This window comes from Elephas maximus, chromosome 17 (assembly GCF_024166365.1).
Source record: "Elephas maximus indicus isolate mEleMax1 chromosome 17, mEleMax1 primary haplotype, whole genome shotgun sequence".
In the NCBI taxonomy this organism is placed as follows: domain Eukaryota; kingdom Metazoa; phylum Chordata; class Mammalia; order Proboscidea; family Elephantidae; genus Elephas; species Elephas maximus.
Window position 1 is genome coordinate 87,461,146 of NC_064835.1, and position 22,745 is coordinate 87,483,890.

Sequence of the window (22,745 nt, forward strand, 5' to 3'; positions counted from 1 at the left end):
TATGCTGCAGCCTTCCAGGCAGTACGCTGGAGCACTCCTGGGGCTCACTTCATTGTTTTTCAAAGATCATTGTCCTTCATTGCCTGATGTCCAATGTCTTGAAAACTGTTGTTACATATATTTAACCAGGTGTTTTAGTTTGTTATTTCAGTTGGGAGTGTGAATTCTGTTCCTATTATTCTATATTGGCTGGAAGTGGATTATTGTCAATTATCCCCAGAACATTGAGCTAGGCATTATCAATGAGGAACAACATATTGAACATATCACGGATGTCACTGAACTTATCCTGTATCATAATATAATATCAACTAACCATTATTATGTATGTTTTTCCTGTAGTTCTGCATGATTGCACACACCATACAACAGTGATTGGTCCAATAAAAATGTGGAGATGAATACAGAGAGATGGAAGAAAGAGAAGATGGCCACTTTCCAAGTGTCTGCAGGCATCTTTCTAGAGCCTGGCACCTTATCAGCACTCAACTGCTTGTGGAATGACTGGATGAATGCATGTAGGCTTACGTGGATGAGCTGTATGAAGGCATGAATAACTTCTTTCCCACCCCACCAGGTCTCTACTACACAGACCAAATACCCCTACTTCCTTCAGACCCTCCTCCCAGGACACAGCTCTCATTGGCAAATGTCTGCTTTAGTGCTTTCCTGGAGCCCTGGTGGCAGAGCAGTTAAGCACTCAGCTGCTAACCAAAAGGTCAGCAGTTCAAATCCACCAGCCGCTCCTTGGAAGCCCTAAGGGGGCTGTTCTACTCTGTCCTGTAGGGTCTCTGAGTTGGAATCGACTCGACGGCAATGGGTTAGCACCTTTCTGCCTGGGAAGAAACCCTCTGGGTTCCTAGGGGCAGCACACTTCCATAAGCCAACCCCTGCCTCATTTTGGATGATTTCCTCCCTCTCAATCCCTTCCTCACTGCATTACTGTTTTTACTGTGATGCTGAGCTGATGTTCCTTTTTTGTTCATACTTTTGGAAGTGGATTCCTCCATTAATTTCCTCACTGTAACCCTGGTGACTTCCTAGCTTTGAGGAATGTAAGCACCACTTTTAATTTTGATTTGTGAATTTTTAGTCTATCAGAACTGTGCCCTACCTTTTCTATTTGCAAAACACATCCAATGTTTTTATTAATAATCTGCACCCTATTTTTATTGTTATCTAGCACCAGGGTATTACCAGCTAGAAAAAGAGAACTTGTGAGCACTACTTTGTTTCTGAAATTAGAGACGCTGCAACAGAAACAAGCACTTTTATCTGTCATTGGTAAAACATGTTCAAAGAAAACAATAACAAGTAAACAACCCAGTATTTCCAAAATGTTTCCAATATAAGCGTTTTTATTCTGGCTCCTCACTCAGATGCAGGTAACCTACAACAGACTACAGATAAAAGGAATTAGGGAGGGCACAATAAACTTTCTAGAAAACAATAAAATAGGGAATATTCAGTCTTGCTGCTCTCAGAAAAGTTAACAGGTCTTAATTTCAATCGTAGCATTGGGTGACAGAATTCTTAATTCAGATGGGGATAATCAATTTAAAACAAGACTGCAGCCAACCCAGCTTGGGAAATTTAACTACACTATCTTCCAAAATATCTGAAAGCCCTGTGACAGTCGGGTTAAACGTTCTGAGTGTGGAAAATCTACCAGAAGATTGAATACAGTTATCCAAGTATTAGGAGATAAACTGGGATTAAGAATGGTCGGGCAAAGCCAGAACTGATACGCTCAAAAGGGTAGGAGAGGTGGGTTAAGGATGACAGAGGAAGTCTACCTTTGTTACAAACAGGAAAGGCACGGGTGGATGAACGGCCGCCTTACCTCAGTAGAGTGGCTAGATCCACACTGTTGAGTGGCTGAGGTCTGGGCAGCCCTGGAGGAATGCTGATTCTCTTAAACACAGTCACCACTAGACAGCCTTCAGTTTTCTCAGTGATGGTCCTCAGCCCTTTGCTGCTCTGGGTGGCTATGTGGACAGGGCGGGGCTGCTCAAGGTGAAGGTGTGGTAGTAATCGCATGATTGGCTGACTCCAAGGGCCTGGGCTGAGGACCTTCTCTGGGAAAGTGGGTGCCAGCATTACTTTACAGTGTTAGCACTTTTGTTGTACTGGGACCTAAACTGGCCCGGAAACTGGGGAATGATCTCACGGGTACTATTCTCAAAAGTGGTGTCTGGGCGTTCTGGAGATAAGCGATGTCGCTCCCCTCCCACCTTGGGCTTGGGGTGTCTCTTGAGGTAGGGCTCTCGGAAGTCACAGGAAGAGCTGTCTGAGTCTGAGGACATCGTCTTCTGGGGATACAGCTTCTTGGCAGGTTTTTTCTTCTTCCTTCTGTGGTTCTGTTTTAGCTCTCTTAAATCCCCAGCATCAGCGTCTTCCAGTGGCCATATTATAAGAGCAGAATTCTTCTTCTCTACCTCCTGCCTAAAGAGAGGAATCAGGGTTACCCTGGGCCTCCTAAGAACACAGTTGCTTCATGACTTCTGCTGTGTCTACAGAGACGGCCAAGCCTACAGATAGTCCTCAGCTCTTGGGCCATTGTCCTTCTTCACGTGGGAAGACATCTCAGGAATCCTGCGAGCCCTGATAGTTTAGGATGGGCTTTGTTTTGCTCACTTCACTTCCAAAGGCCTTTGGTGGTTGGGAGCCTCACACTGAATGGAGGCTCTGACCATTTTGACCCTGTTTGGACCAAGTCAGTGAAGGAACAATGCCCAGCTTAGAAGCCCCTTGTCAGGTCTCAGCATTCACCCCTGCCTCCCCCAAGGTGATCAGCTTGGCCACATGACAATACAGTTCATTCCTGACTTACGGACTGGAGCTTGTACAACACAGTCACTCTTCCACACCCTCTAATTACCTCAAGGTGTACTGTTAGGAAAAATTTCCCCAAACTCTAAACACAATATTATTTTTAATTAAATTTAATTAAAGAACTTAGGTATGACTATGAAGTCATAAAGCTGGGCTTACCATTTAGAAAATGTACCACACAAAGCTTATTCGTCCAGATATGATGTCCTTCAAAGAAGACATCTTGGGATGCCACGACTTTATTCCAACCATGCACCATGTCTCCCCACGTTGGAAACCGGGATTCTAAGGGTCTTCAAGGTAAGTTAAGGACACCGGCTGCCTGCTGCTAAACCTTATTTTGTTCTCGTAATCAATTTTTGCCACCTTGATCACCCTGCCTTCATGCTGAGTGAATTTTGATCATTGTTGCTTCAGATCCTTCTGGAAGTTGTCAGGGTAAAAAAAAAAGATCTGGGGAATTTTTTTTTGCTATTTCCACATAAGAAATTCCACCAATCAAATCCCTCTTCAAAGGATCAAGATTCACCACATGTGATAATTTTCAAAGATTGGCTGAAATACTCAGGAGGTAATTTCTAAGAGATATTAAAAAATTGGCCTGAGAAATAGCAGTAATATTGGAAAAACGCCTCCTGGGAGGTCACAGAGAAACTTATCCTTAAATATAAGGCCACAGTGTGGCTTGTGTGGGCGTGTAAATTCTGTGATGCCAGGCTTGTAAAGACTTGTCTTGATACCACACTGCAAGGTTGTAACCACCACCTCTGCCGTGTGAAATATGAACTCTTACTTACCACATTACCTTCATCTATTCTCAAATTGTTACCTCCCTCCAGAGCAGACTAATTTGATATACTCTATTTCCTTTCCAGAGGTTTTCTCTATTTATGGTGTATTAGGATTGGTCACAGTCCAGTCCACAACCTATTGTTGTTGTTAGTTGCTGTCAATTGATTCCAACTCAAGGCCACCCCAGGTGTTGCAGAGTAACAGGCCTTTTCTTCTGTGGTACCACTGGGTGGGTTCAAACTACTAAACTTTTGGCTAGCAATCGAGTACAAACCATTTGAGCCACCTAGGGACTGTCTATAACCTATATCCTCTCAGAAAGAACAGCAACAAGAAAAGGGTGGGGGTGGGGGAGAGTAGAGCATTTTTTCAGGTAGACTGAAAGCACCAGGAGAGTCAGGTAGAGGAGGGGCCTTGCATTGTCCTGGAGAAATGCCAGGAACAATACCTTGGAAGGAACCCTGAGAGAAGAAGGACAAGAAAAATCAAGGAGCAACATGTGCACAGCCCTCAGTAGGAGGCTGGCCACATAATAAGAAATCATCTACATAATGAGATTCTAGGCGGGCAACTGTGAAAATAAAAGAGGCATCACTGTTATGGAAAGGTGCAAATAATATAGCAAGTGGAAAAAAGCTACTAAACAATGCGTATTTTCATTTTTGTTATTAAGATTATGAATACAAAAAAATAACTTTGAAATCTTTGCATCAAACTATTAACAGCCTCCTCTGGGGAATGGATTCCAGTAGAACTGTAACTTTCTCCACATTTAAAATATTTTCACAACTGTCATACATGATTAGGAGAAACAATAAAGATTTTTACTTTGAGGAAAAATAAGAACCAGTACAGCATAGAAAACATTCTGGAAAGACATATCCCAAAATATAAATGGTGATTACTTTTGAAATGAGGGATTATGGATGATTTTTATATTATTTTTGCCTGTTTTTAATTTCCAAATTATATCTAGTACGCATTACTTTTGGAATAAGAATAAAACAAGTTGCCACCATGAGAATAAAAAGCAGACAGGCATTTTGATCAAGGGAAAAACGTGACCTCAATCAAGCAGACACTGCTGGGCCACTCTCCAGAATGGTTGACCTTGACCAAGTTCAAGATATTTCACAAGGAAATTCTCTCATGAGGCCAGGGGAGGGGTGGGGAGCAGGATAGATGTAAATCTGATGTGAAAACTCCTATCCACCTGGCCCCCATGCACCTCCACTTTGCATAACGGGGGAGTGTGGCTGTGTTCACAACTTCTAGCTAGCAGATGCACTTGGTCAGCACGCCTGGGAAAGCCATATAAAATGGCTTCCTTTTGCCCTTTCTCCAAGTTAGATTAGGTGATCTATTAATTATGTTAGGCTACATATTTGGTTGAATAATATGTTAGAAGGCCAATGATGTGTGTGTGTGGGAGGTGGGTGTGGACCCAGGGGAGCCAGGTTGGTGCCTTCATTGACCCTTCAGCAAAGGCTGGTTTTGCTCTGGGAAGAAGGTGCTGAAGGCCCACTCATGCTCTCCATGGGTCAGACTCACTTCATTCCCTTGACCAAGCATTGGCAGCTTGCCCGTGTTTCTGCTGGTTACCCAGGGCCTCGCTGCTATTCTTCCCTAAGTGCCTTTATGACAGCAAGGCCTCTTAAAACATAAAGAACAGGAGGACCCATTGGGATGGGCACCAAATAGATGTTTGATAAGGACCAGGAGGCTCCTGAGTTTTAACAGTTCAAGGGGCAGAAAATGAATCAATGGGTGAGCAAAGGCTATTGCCATCCAAGTTGCCCCCACTGGCCTTCAGGGTTAACGAATCTCTACGGCTCTCTGTGTTCACTTGTTCTAAGTACTAGGGCCCCACAGCATGCCTTCTGAAGACAGGCAATGGCCTTTGTCCCCTCTGGGCAGTATAGGACACTCACCAAACCAAAACCTGTTGCCATCGAGTTGAGTTTGACTCACAGCGACCCTACAGGACAGTAGAACTGCCCCATAGGGTTTCCAAGGAGTGGCCGGTGGATTCAAACTGCCAACCTCTTAACCACTACACCGCTAGGGCCCTAGGACTCACAGAAGAGTTTATGGTTGAACTACCTGTCCTCCAGGGCTTTGCTCCACATGGGAAATGGGGTTCCTAATCTTGCCGTGAGCCCTGATGGCACAGAGTTAAGAGCTTGGCTTCTAACCAAAAGGTTGGCAGTTCAAATCCACCAGCTACTCCTTGGAGACCTTGCTGGGCAGTTCTACTGTGTTTTATAGGGTCACTAAGAGTTTGAATCAAGTCCATGGCAATGGGTTTTTTTTTTTTTTTAATCTTACCAGAAGGGACCAAGAGAGCTAATGACATTCAGAAGCTTAATGATTTCAAATGCACGGCTCCTTCTAAGGGGGAAACGGTAGTGGCTGTGAGAGATGATGGGAAGTGATTCATCTCATGGAAGGTCAGAGGCAGCTCTTAATTTTGGAGTTTGAATCAGTGACTTAATTCTACTGCTGCCAGGAAGACAGTGGGAGGGCACCGCATGGAGTAAAGGAAGGGGTGTTACACAGTTACGAGAACCATGATTTCCTTTGGGACACAGATTTAGATTAAATTAGATTTATAATTAAGTCCAAATGGCCTGATGGAAAAATCACAAAACTGCTCAAAAGAAAGAACCCTCGCCCAGCTCTCACCGTGCACAACTCTCAGCTGGAAACCAGAAGGGGGCCTGAGAAAATATCCTGTCACCATAGCTGAAGGCCCTGGGAGGGCAGAAACAGAGGAGGGACCAAGGATGCAGAGCTGGGTGCCTGGCATCCTAGTCCTCCCAGCTAATGGGGGCCATTTGTCCTTGTTTACTACACCAAATGAGTGGTTCTAGAGGACTAAATATTTTAAAATTAAATTTAGTCAAATTATGTCCTGTTGGAGATGCAACCTACAGCACATTTCCTTAACAGCCCGTAAAGACAGCACTAGGATTCCATTTCTTAAATAGTCTCATTTGGTACATGGTGTGAGCACACACTGAAGAACAACCGAAGGAGGTGATACATTTGTGAAGTAAGTGAACAGAGGTCCTGATGAGAAAGGACTTGTCAGGAGGAAATCCCAGCGTAGATGCAAGATAAAACCTGTGCCTTCATTTTGTGAGCTCAATTCTGCTAGCCCGGCTCACAGAAGCAGAGACAGATTACACTCCCAACTTAGGTTGAATGTGACCTCTGCTTGGGAGAATTTAGAGCAGTCTCTTGCTGTCAGAGAGGTATTACAGTGGAAATTACAATTGGGGTGCTAGACAGCCAATAAAATGTCTACTGTGTAAAGCCCCAGAAGTTAGAGTAGATGGTTAGCAGCTACGAGCTTTACATAAGGCTTGGGGTACTACAAAGATGGAAGAAAATTAAAAGCTTTTATTAAAATAGAAAGAATTGAATTTTAATTCTAAAATAGTGATTGACAACATTAAGTTTAGTGAAATGGACAGTATCTAGACACATCTGCTCGAATTTCTTTATAATGTATTGTAATTTGGATATCCTGTTGTTTGAATAGAATTTTGAGATTAACAAAAAGATTTATCATTTTATTTTTTTAATGTATCATTTTAAATGAAATGTTATACTTATTTAGAAAAAGAATGAAAGACTGTATTGTATATTTTTGTTACAGATTGAATTGAGTCCATCAGAAATGTGTGTCAGCTTGGCTAGGCCTTGATTTCCAGTATTATATGGTTGCCTTTCATTTTGTGATCTGATGTAATTATCTTGTGTGTTGTAAATCATAATCTCTATGATGTTAATGGGGCAGGATTAGAGGCAGTTATGTTAATGAGGCAGGACTCAATCTACAGGATTGGGGTGTAATCTTGAGCCAATTTCTTCTGAAATATAAAAGACAGAAGCAAAGAAAGGGATGTCATACCACCAAGAAAGAAGAGCCAGGAGCAGAGCACATCCTTTTGACCCAGGGTTCCTGGGCTGAGAAACTCCTAGACCCAGGGGGAAGATTGATAACAAGGACCTTTTTCTAGAGCTGACAGAGACAGAAAGCCTTCCCCTGGAGCTGGCACCCTGAATTTGTACTTCTTGCCTCCTACGCTGTGAGAGTATACATTTCTGTTTGTTAAAGGATCCACCTGTGGTATTTCTGTTATAGCAGCACTAGACAACTAAGGCAGTTTCTAATAATCCTTCCCAAGGAAAGACTCTCTATGGAACTGTGTACACCTGAAGGAGAATTTCTGGGCATCCGTTAGCATTGTTTGCTTGTCCGTTAATTGTCAGTCTTCTACTCTCATTGGGCACATTCTGTGAGCTAGGATTCAGAGGTGGATAAAACCTGGCCCCTACCTTCAAGGACTCATGCCTAATAGAAGCAATGGCCATGAAAAGGCATAGGCCAACACAAAAGGCAATCAATCCCTATAATAAAAGCCCCTACAGGATGCAGTAGGATCACCTGGCTACACAGCAGGACTGGGATCCCAGAACAGTGCATAGAGGTAGCGATGCTTGAAATGAAACTTGGAGTCTCCCAGATGACCAAGGCCAAGGAGAGCTTTCCAGGGAGACATACATAGTGCATGCAAAGAAAGGCACAGGGACTTGAAAAAGCACGATGTGGGTAAAACAAACAAACAAACCCTAAACAACAAGTAGTTTAGAATGGTTGGTGGCGTGGTGAAAGGTGGCTAAGGAGAAGTTAGGCTAGAGGGGCAAACCAGCAAGAGGCAAAGCTAGAGTAAGAAGGGACATGGGGGGCGGGGAGGGAGAAGGGGGACTCTGAAGGAGCTTTAAGCGGGGGAGGAACAAAAGCAGAGTGGCGTAGGAGGAAACTTACTCTGCTTGGCCCTCAGGGAGGATGGCCAGGCCTGTGGCAGAGGAGGCCGGAGGCAGGGGCCTCAGGAAGTGGGAGTGCCAACCAAGGCAGTACAGTACCGCGGAAGTGAGAAATACTTGGGCGTCAGGATCAATAAAACGTGGAGACCCATGTGGTGTGGTGGGTGAAGGACAAGAAGAAGCCAAACTTGGCACGAGGTTTCTGCTCTGATAACTCCATGAACTGAGATGGGGACGGCTGAGGTGGGAGCAGGTTTGTGGGAAGCCGGGATTTCAGTTACAGATGTGCTGAACTGGAGATTTCTCTGTACCCTCAGGTAGAAATATCCAGTGGCTGGGTGGAAATAATATGGTCCCTGCCATGTGCTGACCACCCCCTCTAGGCACAGCTGTGATTGTCCCCAGCACTCACACACCCTAACCTTACAGATGAGGGGACAGGCTTGGAGAGGACAGGATACAACACTCAGGGTGGGTGGGCTGAGATCTGGATCCAACACCTTTCTGCTGTAGTTATCAACCCTGGCTGTACATCAAACCACCTGTGGTGGGGAGGGGGGGGTGGGCTTTAAAAAAATCATCCCAGGTTCCAGTCTCAGAGACTAAAATTCTGATGCAAAAGCACAGGAGAATAGACTGGGATATTAGAGATGGAGATATGGGGTCCTTAGTGTTTATAGCAGCCTTGGTTGCTCAGTGGTTAGAGTGCTCAGCTGCTAACCAAAAGGTCAGTGGTTCAAACCCACCAGCCGCTCCATGGGAGAAAGAAACAGCAGTCTGCCGCCGTTAAGATTACGCCTTGGAAACCCTACGGGGCAGTTCTGCTCTGTCCTGTAGGGTGCCTATGTGTTGGAATCGACTCGAAGGCAGTGGGTTTAGGTTTTGGTTTTTGTGTATATGGAGAGTCCCTGGGTAGCAGAAAAGGCTAAGTGCTTGGCTACTAACCGAAAGGTTGGTGGTTTGAGTCCACCCAGAAGTACCTGGGAAGAAAGGCCTGGTGACCTGCGTCTGGAAGATCCCAGCCTTTGAACCCGTTTGGAGCACAGCTGTGTTCTGACACACTCGGGGTCTCCACGAGTCCAAGTTGACTGGATGGCAACTGGTTTGGTTTGGTTAGTGTCCACCAGGTCATGGAAGCAATGGGTGTGTGTGAAGTCAGCCAGGGAGAAAAACCCTGGGAAACACCATCATTTAGGGGGTAGCAGGGAAGAGGGGTGCCCTAGTGGCACAGTGGCTAAGAGCTCAGCTGCTAGCCAAATGGTTGGCAGTTCAAATCCACCAGCTGCTCCTTGGTGGGCACTTCCACTCTGGCCTATAGGGTCACTATGAGTCGGAATAGACTCACTCGACAGCAATGGGTCTAGTTTTGGTTTAGAGAAGGTGGACCTGCAAAGATAAAAGCCGGAGAGAGATGGAGTCACGACAAGCCTCAGGAGAAGGAAGTTAGAGAAGGAGGGAGTGGTGGACAGTGTCAAATGCCACTGCAGGAGCACACGCAGTCAGCATGAGAAGAATTCATTGGTTTGGGTGTGTGAGGGGTCCTGAGTGGTCTCTCTGGAGACAGGTTCCTGGGAGGGGAGGGCAGAAGCCAAGGGTGATAGGAAGGCAAGAGAGTGGATGCATCAAGTCTGTTGAATGGCACATGGAACTTGGCAGAGAAAAGAAAGGAGGGTGCTGGACCACACTGCAGAACAAAGGGAGGCTTATTATCTGAGAATGTGTGCACGTGTGCATGTGTGTGCGTGTGTGCGTATGTGCACACGTGTGTAGGTGTGTGGGTGTGCGCTCGTGTGTATGTGCATGTGTGTGCGTGTGTGCATCTGTGTGCATGTGTGCGTGTGCACGTGTGTGCATTCATGCGCGTGTGTAGGCAAACACACACAGGAAGGAAGCCTGGTTTTTGACTGAGGTGAAGGAGTCAATGGGGAGGAGCTAACGAGAGGAGAGAGAAGAATCCAGGGGTAACTGACACAGCAAGGGCCCAAGCAGCGGGGGACTGGCCTCCAGGACTTGGTAGGCCAATTAGCCTTTCAAGAGGGACACTAATTTCTACAAGCCTAGTGATGGAGTCAGGGGGCAGCCTTGATGGTGCAATGGTTAAGAGCTACAGCTGCTAACCAAAAGGCCGGCAGTTAAAATGTACCAGTAGCTCATTAGAAACCCTATAGAGTGGTTCTACCCTGTCCTGTAGAGTTGTTATGAGTCAGAATGGACTCGACGGCAGTGGGTTTGGTTTTTGGTTTAGATATGGCGGATAAGAAATGGAGGGAGATACTGTCTTGGTTTAAAGCAGAAGGTAAGGCCACCTGGAAAGTGAAGGTTAGATCCCAAAGACAACCTGTAAGCTCTAAGTGAGGCATTGAAGGATGTCTCCTGGATCCCTGCATACTGCCTTGATTCCAAGGTCTTGGCTCTATGACGCCAACCTTGATGTCCATCCCTGACCCCATGGGTTTAGGGTTTTGCCTGCTCTCTAGGCCTCCACTTTTTCTTATTGGCTTTGCCCTAGTCCACCTTTCCAGTTCTCAGCAATTCCTAGTGACTCAGATGAAAATTTGTTCACCCCACTGCAGTCCTTGAAGCCCCCTCCCCTGACACACACACTCACCTGGTCGCAGACAAACCAGGGTCAGCACTTCACTCTCACCTCCCAACAATGGGAGGAGGCAGAAGGCTGATTGGTCCCAATTGCAGCTCATTCTAACCTTCACTTTATAGTTAGACTTAGTTAGAAGGCCTTGAATCCTTACAAATGAAAGGAGAATGATTCCTTCAGATTTATGACAGGATTGAAGGCCTTCTGAAGGGCCAGTAAAATAATATTGGATATGAGATTGGAACTAGATGAACAAATAGACGTCAGGTAATACAGGTGATGCTGAAGGAAGAATAATCGCAGGATTACATTTTAAGTAGGAAGTCCTCTACTTGCGTTTTTCTCTCCTAGTATTTGGAGGTCATGTACCATAACGTGGGAACGTGCTAAAGGCACAAAGTCATTAATAAAATTCCAGAACGAAAGAACTGGGTACACTTACACTTTTGGATCCTCTTGAATTGGGGGTGACTTGATCTGAGAGCAAGAGATAGCGTACTTGTTTTGGCTGATCTTAATAAGTGCACTCCGAGGGCAAAATTCCTGTAATAACATCAAGAGAGTTCACTCAATTTAAACCAGAAACGTCCACAATTCAAATATGATTTTATCCTAGCTTGACCCATTATAATAGTTATAAGACATTTTCTTATCAGAATAACGCTTAAGAGAGCAATTTAAATTCAGAGCCTTGGTTGATAATTACTTGATGAATAAAAGTCATCTTTGAGATTTTTTTTTTGTCCTTTCTCTGTATTTGAGATCAATTGCCAAGTCCATCCACATCACACACAGACACACACACACCCCTTCATATTACCCCTTCCTTTCTATCTTTGGAGCCCTGGTGACTTAGTGGTTAAGAGCTCGGCTGCTAACCAAAAGGTCGGCAGTTTGAACCTACCAGCCACTCCTTGGAAACCCTATGGGGCAGCTCTCCTCTGTCCTATAGGGTCACTATGAGTCAGAAAAAACTCTACGGCAATGGGTTTTTTTTTTTTTTTTTTCCTATCTTTACTTCAGCCTTGGTCATCTCTTTCCTGGGTAACCATAACCACCACCCCTATGCTGAACACCCCCTGCAGCCCCTCGGAGTCTCTCAGAGTCACTGACAGAATCGCCTACCATGCCAGTCTAGTCTCCAGGGGCCCCACTACCTCATGGATATATTCCAAGGTCCTCCCTGGGGCTCTAGGGCTCTTCCTGGGACTTCCTGGGGTCCTGGGTCAGTGCTTCATCTCTCCCCTCCTGGGTTCATGCCCAGGGTCATCATCTCAGTGTTCCTTTGCTTGCTTTCCCCTCTGCTGCCCGACAGATAGCCCCAGAGCAGCGCCATATGTCAGGCAGCTTCCCCTCCTGCTGCCTTTCCCCAGGGCTTCTTTTCTGTCATTCATAGAGTGCCAGGAAATTCCATTTTCCCGAGCATTTTCTTTTTTTTCTGTATTGATGAGTAGACACCCTCTTCCACCTCTTGTTCTGTCCATATTGGATACAGTGCTCCTGTGGCCACTGGCTCTGGTGATCTTCACCCTTCATCCTGAACCCTACAGTTCATATATCACGACCTTCTTCCTGATGAAAATACCTCATGTTACCTCATGTTAGAATCAAGAATTTACTGGATATTTTTATTCTGTATATTATGCTGCTTTTTTCTTGACAGCCTATTTTCCAGGTATATTAAGTGGTCCATCAAGATGATGCTATTTCCATAAAAAATGTCATTCGCTCAAGTATTTTATAAAACAATTGTGAGAACCTTTCTCCACCAGGGGATGTGCTGGAGCACAAAGATGACTACAATATAGTTCCTGCTTTAGAGGAGTTGAGAGTTGGCAAGGAAGCCAAGGTCAAGGAGGAGAGGACAGTGAGCAGGAAGGCCTTAGCAGGAAGTCACAGGTGACATCTTTAGGGTGACAGGACCTGTCTGTGGAAAGGGGATGGGCAGGGCAGTTCAGCAAGAGGTAAAACATGAGGCGCTTGGAAGGTGAGGTCAAATGGCAGGCTGTGGTCATGCTGGGTAAGGCTTTGTCTGCCACTTGATGGAGGTAGGGCTTTTTCTTGAGGATTACGAGAAGTGTGTAGTGGGGGAAAATAAAAAGGCGAATGACATAATCAGATTTAAATATTGATAAAATTTTTTTCCTAAAACTTTTAGAAAAAGTACATAAGAAAATATGTTTTTGATCTCAGCCTAAGGAAGGATTTCTCAAACGAAACACAAAAAGGGCAATTCACAAAAGAAGATGGATAAATTTGACTGCATTAAAATTTAAAGCTTCTCGATCAACAAAAGTCCCATAAACAAGATTAAAAGACAAGCAACAGACTGGGAGAAGAATATCGGTAGGATATATTGCCAAGAATTACTCCCCAGAAGACATAGAGAACTCCCATAAATCGATAAAAAAGACAAACAAGCCAAGAGAAAATCTAGGTGCCAAACAAATGTCTGCTGCATGAGTTAATGAACTGAGAGGTGATAGTTAACCAAGGCCTCCAACTCGCTGGTCACGGGTAGGGACGAAGAAGATTCAAGAATGATGCTAACAACTAATGGAGCCACTCTCGTCACTACTATCACCTAATACTCTGTGTGTCAGACACGAAACTAGATTTTTTACATATATATCTTAAGCCTCACAATTATCATGCTATGTATTTAAAAAAGCCAAACCAGTTGCCGCCGAGTCGATTCAAACTCATAGCGACCCTAGAGGACAGGGTAGAATTGCCCCCAAAGGGTTTCCAAGGAGTACTTGGTGGATTTGAACTGCCAACCTTTTGGTTAGCAGCTGAATTCTTAACCACTACGCCACCAGGGCTTCCATGCTGTGTATGTATATGTGTGTTTATATATGTGTGTATGTGTGTGTGTATATATATATATATATATACATATATATATATACATATATATATATACATATATATATATATATTTATATAGACATACAACCCTGGTGGCACAGTGGTGAAGAGCTCAGCTGCTAACCAAAAGCTCGGCAGTTCTGATCCACGAGCCGCTTCTTGGAAACCTTCTAGGGCGTTTCTACTCTGTCCTGTAGAGTCACTATGAGTTGGAATCAATTCGACAACGGGTTTGGTTTTATTATCATTATATAATATCTTTTGATTCATTTATGCTATATCTTTAAGGAGCCTTGAGGGCACAACGGTTAAGTGCTCGGCTGCTGACCATAGGGTTGGCAGTTGGAACATACCCAGCGGCTCTATGGTAGAAAGATGTGGCAATCTGCTTCCGTAAAGATTAGGGCCTTAGAAACCTTACGGGGCAGTGCTACTCTGTCCTATAGGGTCCGTATGAGTCGGAATCGATTCAGTGGCAATGGGTTTGGGGTTTTTTTTCTTTTTTTGGTTATATATGAATACACACATACATACATATGCATATAAAAAAAATTCTCCTACTTATTTCATATGTGATGAAACTGAGGTTCAGAGATGAGGAGCAACTTGCCCATGGCCAGAGAATGAATAAAGGGCAGAGCGAGTGCTCAGAAAATCCAGACGCAAGGCTTTCATTGTTCCTGCAGAGCCTCTGTTCTTTCCGCTCTGTTCTACTTTATGGTCCCCACCCCACCAGGGCACACTCCTGCCTCCCCTGGGGGAGGTTCCCAGTGAGGTATGAGATGGGGAACCAGGCGGTGGCATTCCCCGATACAGGGTTCCCAGGGGGAATGCATCGGGGGAAGGGTGATGTAACTGACTTGGGTGTGTTGAGTTTGAGATCCCGGAGCTCACCCACAGGGAGACGCCCAGTAGGACCCAGCTGGAAAGGCAGAGTTGGTGCTCTGGGTGGGCATGGGGATGGCTGTCATTGGCACAGATGGGGTATGCAAAGATGGAGCCCAACGTGAGGAAGCACAGGAAGAGAGGCCTGGAGAAGATCGCGGAGACACCCACATCTGCAGGGCTGGAGGAGAAGCTTAACCAAGGCAAGAGCAGTCCGAAGGGCAGGAGGGGAAGCCAGAGACTGCAGTGCTGCAAGAGCCCGGGGAGGGTGCTGATGAAGCCAGGAGGGGCACCCCCAACTGCCAAATCCTGCAGCGCAGTCAGACAGAACGAAAGCCAAAAAGACCGTTAGACGTAGGAGTCAGGCGCCATGAAGAGCTTAGTAAGGGCAGATTTTGCGTTGCAGAGAGGGCAGAATGCAAACTACAGGCAGTGGATGAGCGGGAAAGAAGGAGACATGGCCAGGGAAGTAACTCTTTCAAGACATCTGGTGGTGTCAGGAAAGAGCTAGGTACGCCCAGGAGAAAGGCAACGATAAAAAAGCCCCCTTCTGCCCAGCCAGAAAGTCCTTTCCTAGATGAATGCCTACTTACTCTCCGGTTGTTACACTTTAAAACGGTGTAGAATTTATCTTCCGGTGTATTCTGATTCGGAAGTGCTATGACAATGGCAGGGACATAGAAGTCAAATCCTTTGGGTATCACGATTTTGGCAAACACGTAATCTCCGACCTGTAGATAAGAACATATTTCTTAGCAAATATTATGCCTAGATATCTCATAGACAATATGAATATTAGCTCAAAACACCCCAAGATGATGGTCAAGTAAAAAAAAAAAAAAAAGGTCAAGTACTGAGCCTAAAATCCAAATACGTATTCTTTCTCAGTCCATTGGAGCCCTGGTGGCACAGTGGTTACGAGCTCAGTTGCTAACCAAAAAGTCGGCAGTTCGAATCCACCAGCCGCTCCTTGGAAACCCTACGGGGCAGTTCTACTCTGTCCCATAGGGTTGCCGTAAGTCGAAATTGACTCGACAGCAACAAGTTTGTTTTGTTTTTTTTTCCATTGAGCACAGTTAGGAAAGAGAAAATAGATTCAATGTTCGCTGGACTCATTGGGAATTTTGTGACCAGTTTGGAGGAAGCTGCATTTTAGCAGGACTTTGACAAGTGGCAAAGAGTCCAAAGGACAATCAGCAAGATGGTGAGGGATCTGGAAACCATATCCTACAAACACTGGCTGAAGGAATGTGGATTGTTTAACATAAAGAGTGTTAACTGAAAGCTTGGTGACCCACCCAGTGGCTCTACAGGAGGAAAGACTTGGTGATCTGCTCCAATAAAGACTGCAGCCTAGGAAATCCTGTGGGGCAGTTCTACTCTGTCACATGGGGTGACTATAAGTCGAAATCAACTCTACAGCACCGAACAACTGCCTTTGTTATTAAATTAGTTTCAGTGCAACCTCTGCTATTAAAACTATGAAAAGAAAGTTTCATGAGCACTAGCAGCTCACAGCAACTCCCTTCCCCCAACCATCTACCATTGCTTGGTAAAGGACAAGGGCCACAAGTCCCCTCAGCCATGAGCTACACAACAGGGAGTTAGCCAATCAGGTCATGAGCAAAGAAAATGCCAGCAATGAATGAGTCAGAGGAACGGGGGCCTGTGACCGCTCTTCCTGCCCAAACACCAGCTTTCAGCAGGCACCCAGCTGGGTGCTCAGCAAAGTTCTAAACAGTGACCTTGCCACCAACTCTTATCCCAAACACTGCGAATGGTGAAGGGTGGCCACGGGACAGGTCGCTGGTACAGGTACCTGGAGCATCGGGCAGGGCATGGCGCCCCCCACAGGTGTGATGAACGAGGTGGGCACAACCTTGGTGTCTCCATACCTGAAGCCCACCAGTGCATGGCTGGGGCTCACACATTTCTTCACAACCCCTGGAAAGAATCAAAGGAAACAAACTATAAAGACAACTAATTCCTGTTCCCTTAGGTTTACCCCATCCTGTTGGGTGTACTATGTTAGAACACTCTGCCTGTTTAAATCAGTGTTTTCTCTTTGATTTTTCCACCAGGTAAAGTTTGATGCACTGGGGCTGAACAACCAAAGTGGTTTAAGCGCAACGCTCTGGTCAGGAGCACGCACTGAGCCGGGAAGCCAAGAGGATACAGGTAGGCTTGTTCACCAACACCATCCTGTTGGGAACACGTCGGCCCCAGAGCGGATATCCTCAGCCTGTATACCTCCCGCCACTCACTCAGCTGATTTCCTTATTTCCTTACTTTAGCTGTATTTACCTCTAGAATGCTCAAATACAGAAAAGAGATGTTAAACAGTGAAAGTAAAAAGGAAACATGAACTTTCATCCAATATTAAACCCGCTGGTGCCGAGTCCATCCTGACTCACAGCAACCCTGTAGGACAGAGGAGAACTGCCCCACAGTTTCCAAAGAGCGGCTGGTGGATTCGAACTGCTGATCCTTTGGTTAGTAGCCGTAGCTCTTACCCACTGCACCACCAGGGTTTCCTTCATCTAATATGAGACAGATAAAAAGGTACCTAGGTTGAACATACCAAACAGCTGCCTTAAAATATTCAACCAAAAAGAAATAAAACAAGCATGACATTTCTTTGTGTTTGTTTTTATCTATACTCAGAGATTATAATAGTAAAAAAAAAAAAAATTTTTTTTGGCCATTTATCTCCGCTGAAATTTATTTTCACATTAGAAAGGGATCCTAACTACTGAGAGGAAATGTTGACAAGGACCCTTCTGTGCAGTAACAGCTGCACACGGAATGCCCCCAGAGACAGACATATGGGCACACGTCCCCACAGGACCCCCAGAGGATGTGCGTCTGGGGCTCCTGCCCCCCGTCTCATGCTTGCCCTGGCAAACGTCCATGTCCTTTTATGTGGCAAAGAGACAGCTGTGGATTTTCGTCCTGAGTCCATGTCTCTTGTTTTAAATGGCCAAAGAGATGAAAACTTTTTTTTTTTTTAAACACACACACAAACTAGCTTTTTCATTGTGTGTGTTTTCTTATTGGACTAAAATGTTCAACTTGGTTTTTCAAATATTTTTTACACATCAGCCACATGTTTTCTGCCATAAACTGACTACCCTTTTAATCGGGAAAAGAAACAATACTTTTTAGAAAGCTTTTCTATTATGAAAACAGATAAGCACCACTACCCCTAGTGGAAGGAGCCCTGGTGACACAGTGGTTAAAGCACTCAGCTGCTAACTGAAAGGTCAGTGGTTCGAACCCACCAGCTGCTCCTTGGGAAAAAGATGTGGCAGTCTGTTTCCGTAAAGATTACAGCCTTGGAAACCCTATGGGGCAGTTGTACCCTGTCTTATAGGGTTGCTATGAGTCAGAATCCACTCGCTGGCAACGGGTGACGGGTAATGGGTGTGTACTCCTAGTGGAGGAGGCGAACCCTCACATCCCACAAGCTCCCATACCCCGCACCCCCTCCCATGGTTCAAACAGAAGGGTTCATGTTGTCAAGATGGCCTCATAAACCAGTCTGATCTTTCTCAAATTCTTAGCCTTTGGGACTTAGAACCCAGTCTTAAACCTGCTATACAGTTTTTCAGTTGCTTGCTTCATTTGAGTACTTGTGACAGAGACTGAATGGCCTGCCAAGCCTAAAACATTCACTACCTACGTTTTACAAGGTTTTTTTTTTTTAATTGTGCTTTAGGTGAAAGTTTAGAGAGCAAATTAGTTTCTCTTTAAACAATACACATATTGTTTTGTGACATTGGTTGCCAACCCCGCGACATGTCAACACTCTCCCCTTCTCAATTTTGGGTTCCTCATTTCCATTCGTCCAGCTTTCCTGTCCCCTCCTGCTTTCTCGTCCTTGCCCCTGGGCTCGTGTGCCCATTTAGTCTTGTACAGATGGTTGAGCTACGTGTCTTATTGTTTGTTTTATGGGTCTGTCTAATCTTTGGCTGACGGTGAACCACAGTAGTGACTTTAGTACTGAGTTAAAAGAGTGTACGGAAGTACATTTTACAAAGTTTGCCAACACTTGCTCTAGATCACTGTTGCTCTTTGCTACTGTCACATTGGTTCGTGACTCACGGTGACCCTATGCTCAATGAGATAAAACTACTGTGATCCACAGGTTTTTCATTGCCTGATTTTTTGAAATTAGATTACCAGGCCTTTCTTCCCAGACTGCCCTAGTCTGGAAGCTCCACTGAAGCCTGTTCAGCAACATACAATACACAAGCTTCCACTGACAGATGACTGGTAGCTGTGCTTGAGGCAAACTGACCAGGAATTGAACCCAGGTCTCCTGCACAGAAGGTGAGAATCCTACCACTGAACAAACCACCACTGCTCCTTCTAGATCATTGTTATTGTTAGATGCCATCGAGTTGGTTCCAACTTACAGCAACCCTGTGTACCACAGAATGAAACACTGCCTCGTCCTAGATCATTAAAAAAAGATCATTAGACTGAGATTTTTTGGTCTGTTACTACGATATGTTTTTAGTTGTTCCGATTCTGTTTTCCTGTTTTGCATCATCTCTGAGGTTGTGAGCCTTTGTTTGCCTCCAGAAATGAGTGCAGTTTCTTACAGCCTAACTGTAAAGCCAGCTACAATGTGGTCCCCTGCTGGTGGCACTCCAGGAGCTGGAGGACTCACCCCAGCCTGTCCAGTTATCACCCAGCCTCTGCAGGTGCTCCTTCTCCATTGATCCCACTTCTTATGTCCTGATTCAAAATCAGCTGTCAGTTTTGGGCTTTTCCCTTTCGCTGCCCGCGCCCTCTGCTCCCCCGGGTGAGTAGCCAAAGATCTTTCACCTCTTCTCAACGTACACGATGGTTCTGGTAAAAAGGCTGAGCCATTCTACTTTTCTCTGCAACCTTGGCCAGTACACTGATCTAAGCCCTAAGCCAGCAGTGTGGAATCCTGTCCTTTCCAGCATTATCATTTGACCGTCAAATTAGTCTTGAATCAGTCTCCATGGCTCAAGTTCAGTAAATCAAAAGCTTCTGAAGCAGGGATGGCCTTTTATGATCGTGCCCAGCAAACGCAAACCCCAGGGAAATGGAAGACTCCCAGCCCCTCCTTGTAAAGCAGAGCATCTTCCCTCAGCACAGGAGCTTGTTTCAAGCCCACACGTCCATATTCACTCTCTTTCGGTTAATTCCGAAGCACATGCACCAAACTGCAAACACAACGATCCAGTTGTCGCTTCTACCCATATGCCTGCTGGGAACCAAAAGTCTCGCTGAAGTTTTTTTTTTTTTTTTTATCTTCCTTACAATAAGAAGGAAAATTTAATTAATAATTATTCTTCATCTGGTGGTTGATAGATAATACCTGCCCAAGACCAGCTATGTTTCTGAAATATAATCTTTTTGCCAGACAGCCCTTCCTTGTGGTTTTTCCCCAGGCCCTCTATTCTGTACAGAGCCTTCCTATAATTTCAATGACCTCTTTTGTGCTGATGTCTCAAAACTATCTACAGAAAGATTTCCTCTCCACACTCTATATATCCAGTTGCTTCTCTGACATCTTCAGTTGGGTATCTCATACACACATACAACTCATCACGTCCCAGAAGTATCTCATTATCAGCCCTGCCCACACCACCATTTCCTGTAAGTACCACTGTCTACTTCATGGCCCATGCCAGAGACCCAAGTGTCGTCTCAACCCAGCCCTCCTCTCTCCCTTCACTGCCCACCTCCAGTCCATCGCTAGGTCCAGCTGAGGGCATGTCTTACATATCTCTTGAATGCATCATGTTTCTCCATTCTCACTGCCATTATCACTTCTCACTGCAACAAAAGTCTCATAACAGATTTCCTAGTCTTCAGTCCTACATCACCACCACCTCCAATCTATATTTTGCACAGCAACGAGAGGAATCTTTTAAAACTGCAAGTATGATTGTGTTTCTCCCTGCTTTGAACCATATATGGCTCCCCAGTGCCCTCAGAGTGAAGTCCAAACTCAGCATGGCTTAGGAAATCTTTTATGAAATAGTCCTATGGTTATATCTCTGAACGCTTTAATATTTTCTACCCTTCTTTTGTGTTCTAGGTGTCTGTCATGCCCTATTCTATTTCTCCAGACATGCAATGCTTTTATTCACCGCTACATATATTCACACATACTATTTTCACTATCCACAAGGCACCCTTCCTGCCTCTACCTCCTTCATCTGACTGATTCCTTCAGTAATCAAGCCCCCAAGGAAGGCTCGAGCAAACCTCAGGCCCAACCACACTGGCCTCTTTGCTACTCCTCCAACATGCCCCGTATACTCCAGCCTCAGGCCTTGGTACTACTGATCCCTCTACTTAGAATTCCCTTCCCCCAGATAATCTCATGGCTTGCCTGTCTTCCTTTAAGTCTCTTATATGTCACCATCCCAGGAACTCTTCCATCACCACCATATTTAGAACTGAACCTGCATGCTGACACTCTTGGCCTCTTTGTGGCTTGATTTTTTTTTCTATAGCGTGATATCTTGACTTACCACACATTTTACTTGCTTGATTGTCTGTTTTCCTCACCTCACTAGGATGTAAGCTCCATGAAGACCAGCACTTTGGGAATGTTACATACGTGGAACATAGTAAGTATGAGTATGTAATAAAAATTTTGTTTACTATATAAATGAGAGATTAAAATGAATAACACTTTCTGGCTTTTTTTTTTTTTTTTTTTTTGCCACAAATGTGGGGAGAAGCCTCATCACCACTTTATTTGAGAAGGGAAATAACTTAATCTGGCTCATGAAATGTCATTGTTGTAGGGAAAGTATAGTTTGAGAACCTCCAGTCCCCAAAATTGAGTTATTTAACAAAGAAATGTTACATCTACCTGGAAAATAAAAGCCATTTTCATCACATCTTGCAATGACTTTCTGGCCTTTGAGAGGATCCAGTCTTTTAGATTTGCTTTTCTTTGTTGGATTTCCTTGTGGTTTCTGTTGCTAAAAAATATAAAATGGTAATGATTGATAAGAAAGAGTCAATGTAGACAGCAAAAGCCACAGGTGCTGGGTAACTTGGGATTCTCTACTGAGAAAAAAAAATGCTATTAATAATAACTCAGAACATAAGCATACTCACTCTGGATTACTTTCTGTGTGTGTTAATTAAGTTACCCTTACAGTAGGAGTAATTTCTGCCTGTGCGATTTTTACACTTAGCTCAAGGCGAAAGGAGGTTTGGATGACTAATTAAAGAAAAGGGAAATAAAGGAAAATTGTATCTATCTACCAAAAAAAAGTTCCCAAAAATCTACAAAGCCTCTAAGCTGGAGAGGAAAGACTGCTTCATCTTTAGAACTGTGACCAATGTTGTTGCTTGCCTAGAATCATGAGAAGTTGAGTGGGTCCTTCAACAGAAAAGCCAGTAATCAGTTAGTGACTTTGAGAAGGCACAATGCTTTGAAGAAATAGTATATCCCACTTCACCTCTTCAGGGCAAAAAAAATTCCTTATAATCATTGTCTTACAAAAAGAAAAAAATCCATGGGCTGCGAGTGGTTAATAAATGGATCTTCCATGTTCCTCATATCTTCTGACTGGAGCTAAAAGACAATAGGGCACTCCTATCAAAGTTCTGAGAGGAAATTTTTGATCTAGAATTCTAAACCCAAATTGATAGGTAAACAATTTAATGTTAAGGACAAAATAAAGACATTTCTAGTGATGTCTATAAGGGTGAAGAAACTTTCCTCTCCAATTTATTATATCTTAGGAAGTTACTTGGAGACGTACTCCACCAAAATGAGGGTGTAAACCAAGAAAGAGAAATGCATGGAATCCAGGAAACAGTAGGATTCATGGCAAGAGAGCAGGGAAGGGAAATTTCAGGATGAAAGCTATGCAGAGGGCATAAACAGCAGGAAGTCTTACAGAAAAAAAATGGGGACTTA

General features: G+C 44.5%; 2 protein-coding genes across 3 annotated transcripts in view; both read right to left on the minus strand.

Moving 5' to 3' along the window:
- CNGA3 (cyclic nucleotide gated channel subunit alpha 3) overlaps window positions 1-11,555 on the minus strand; it is a 106,968-nt gene extending 95,413 nt beyond the window's left edge. Inside the window, exon 1 of the mRNA XM_049857253.1 lies at window positions 11,502-11,555. The gene's annotated coding sequence lies outside the window, so the exon portion shown is untranslated. The remainder of the gene's footprint in view (window positions 1-11,501) is intronic.
- VWA3B (von Willebrand factor A domain containing 3B) overlaps window positions 1,421-22,745 on the minus strand; it is a 223,956-nt gene continuing 202,631 nt past the window's right edge. For both annotated transcript variants that reach the window (XM_049857248.1, XM_049857247.1), the window contains exons 23-27: window positions 21,684-21,795; window positions 16,635-16,759; window positions 15,409-15,546; window positions 11,502-11,602; window positions 1,421-2,445 (exon numbers count right to left, since the gene is read on the minus strand). In XM_049857248.1, the coding sequence (XP_049713205.1) occupies window positions 2,100-2,445; window positions 11,502-11,602; window positions 15,409-15,546; window positions 16,635-16,759; window positions 21,684-21,795 (822 nt within the window). In that variant the 3' untranslated portion in view covers window positions 1,421-2,099. The remainder of the gene's footprint in view (window positions 2,446-11,501; window positions 11,603-15,408; window positions 15,547-16,634; window positions 16,760-21,683; window positions 21,796-22,745) is intronic.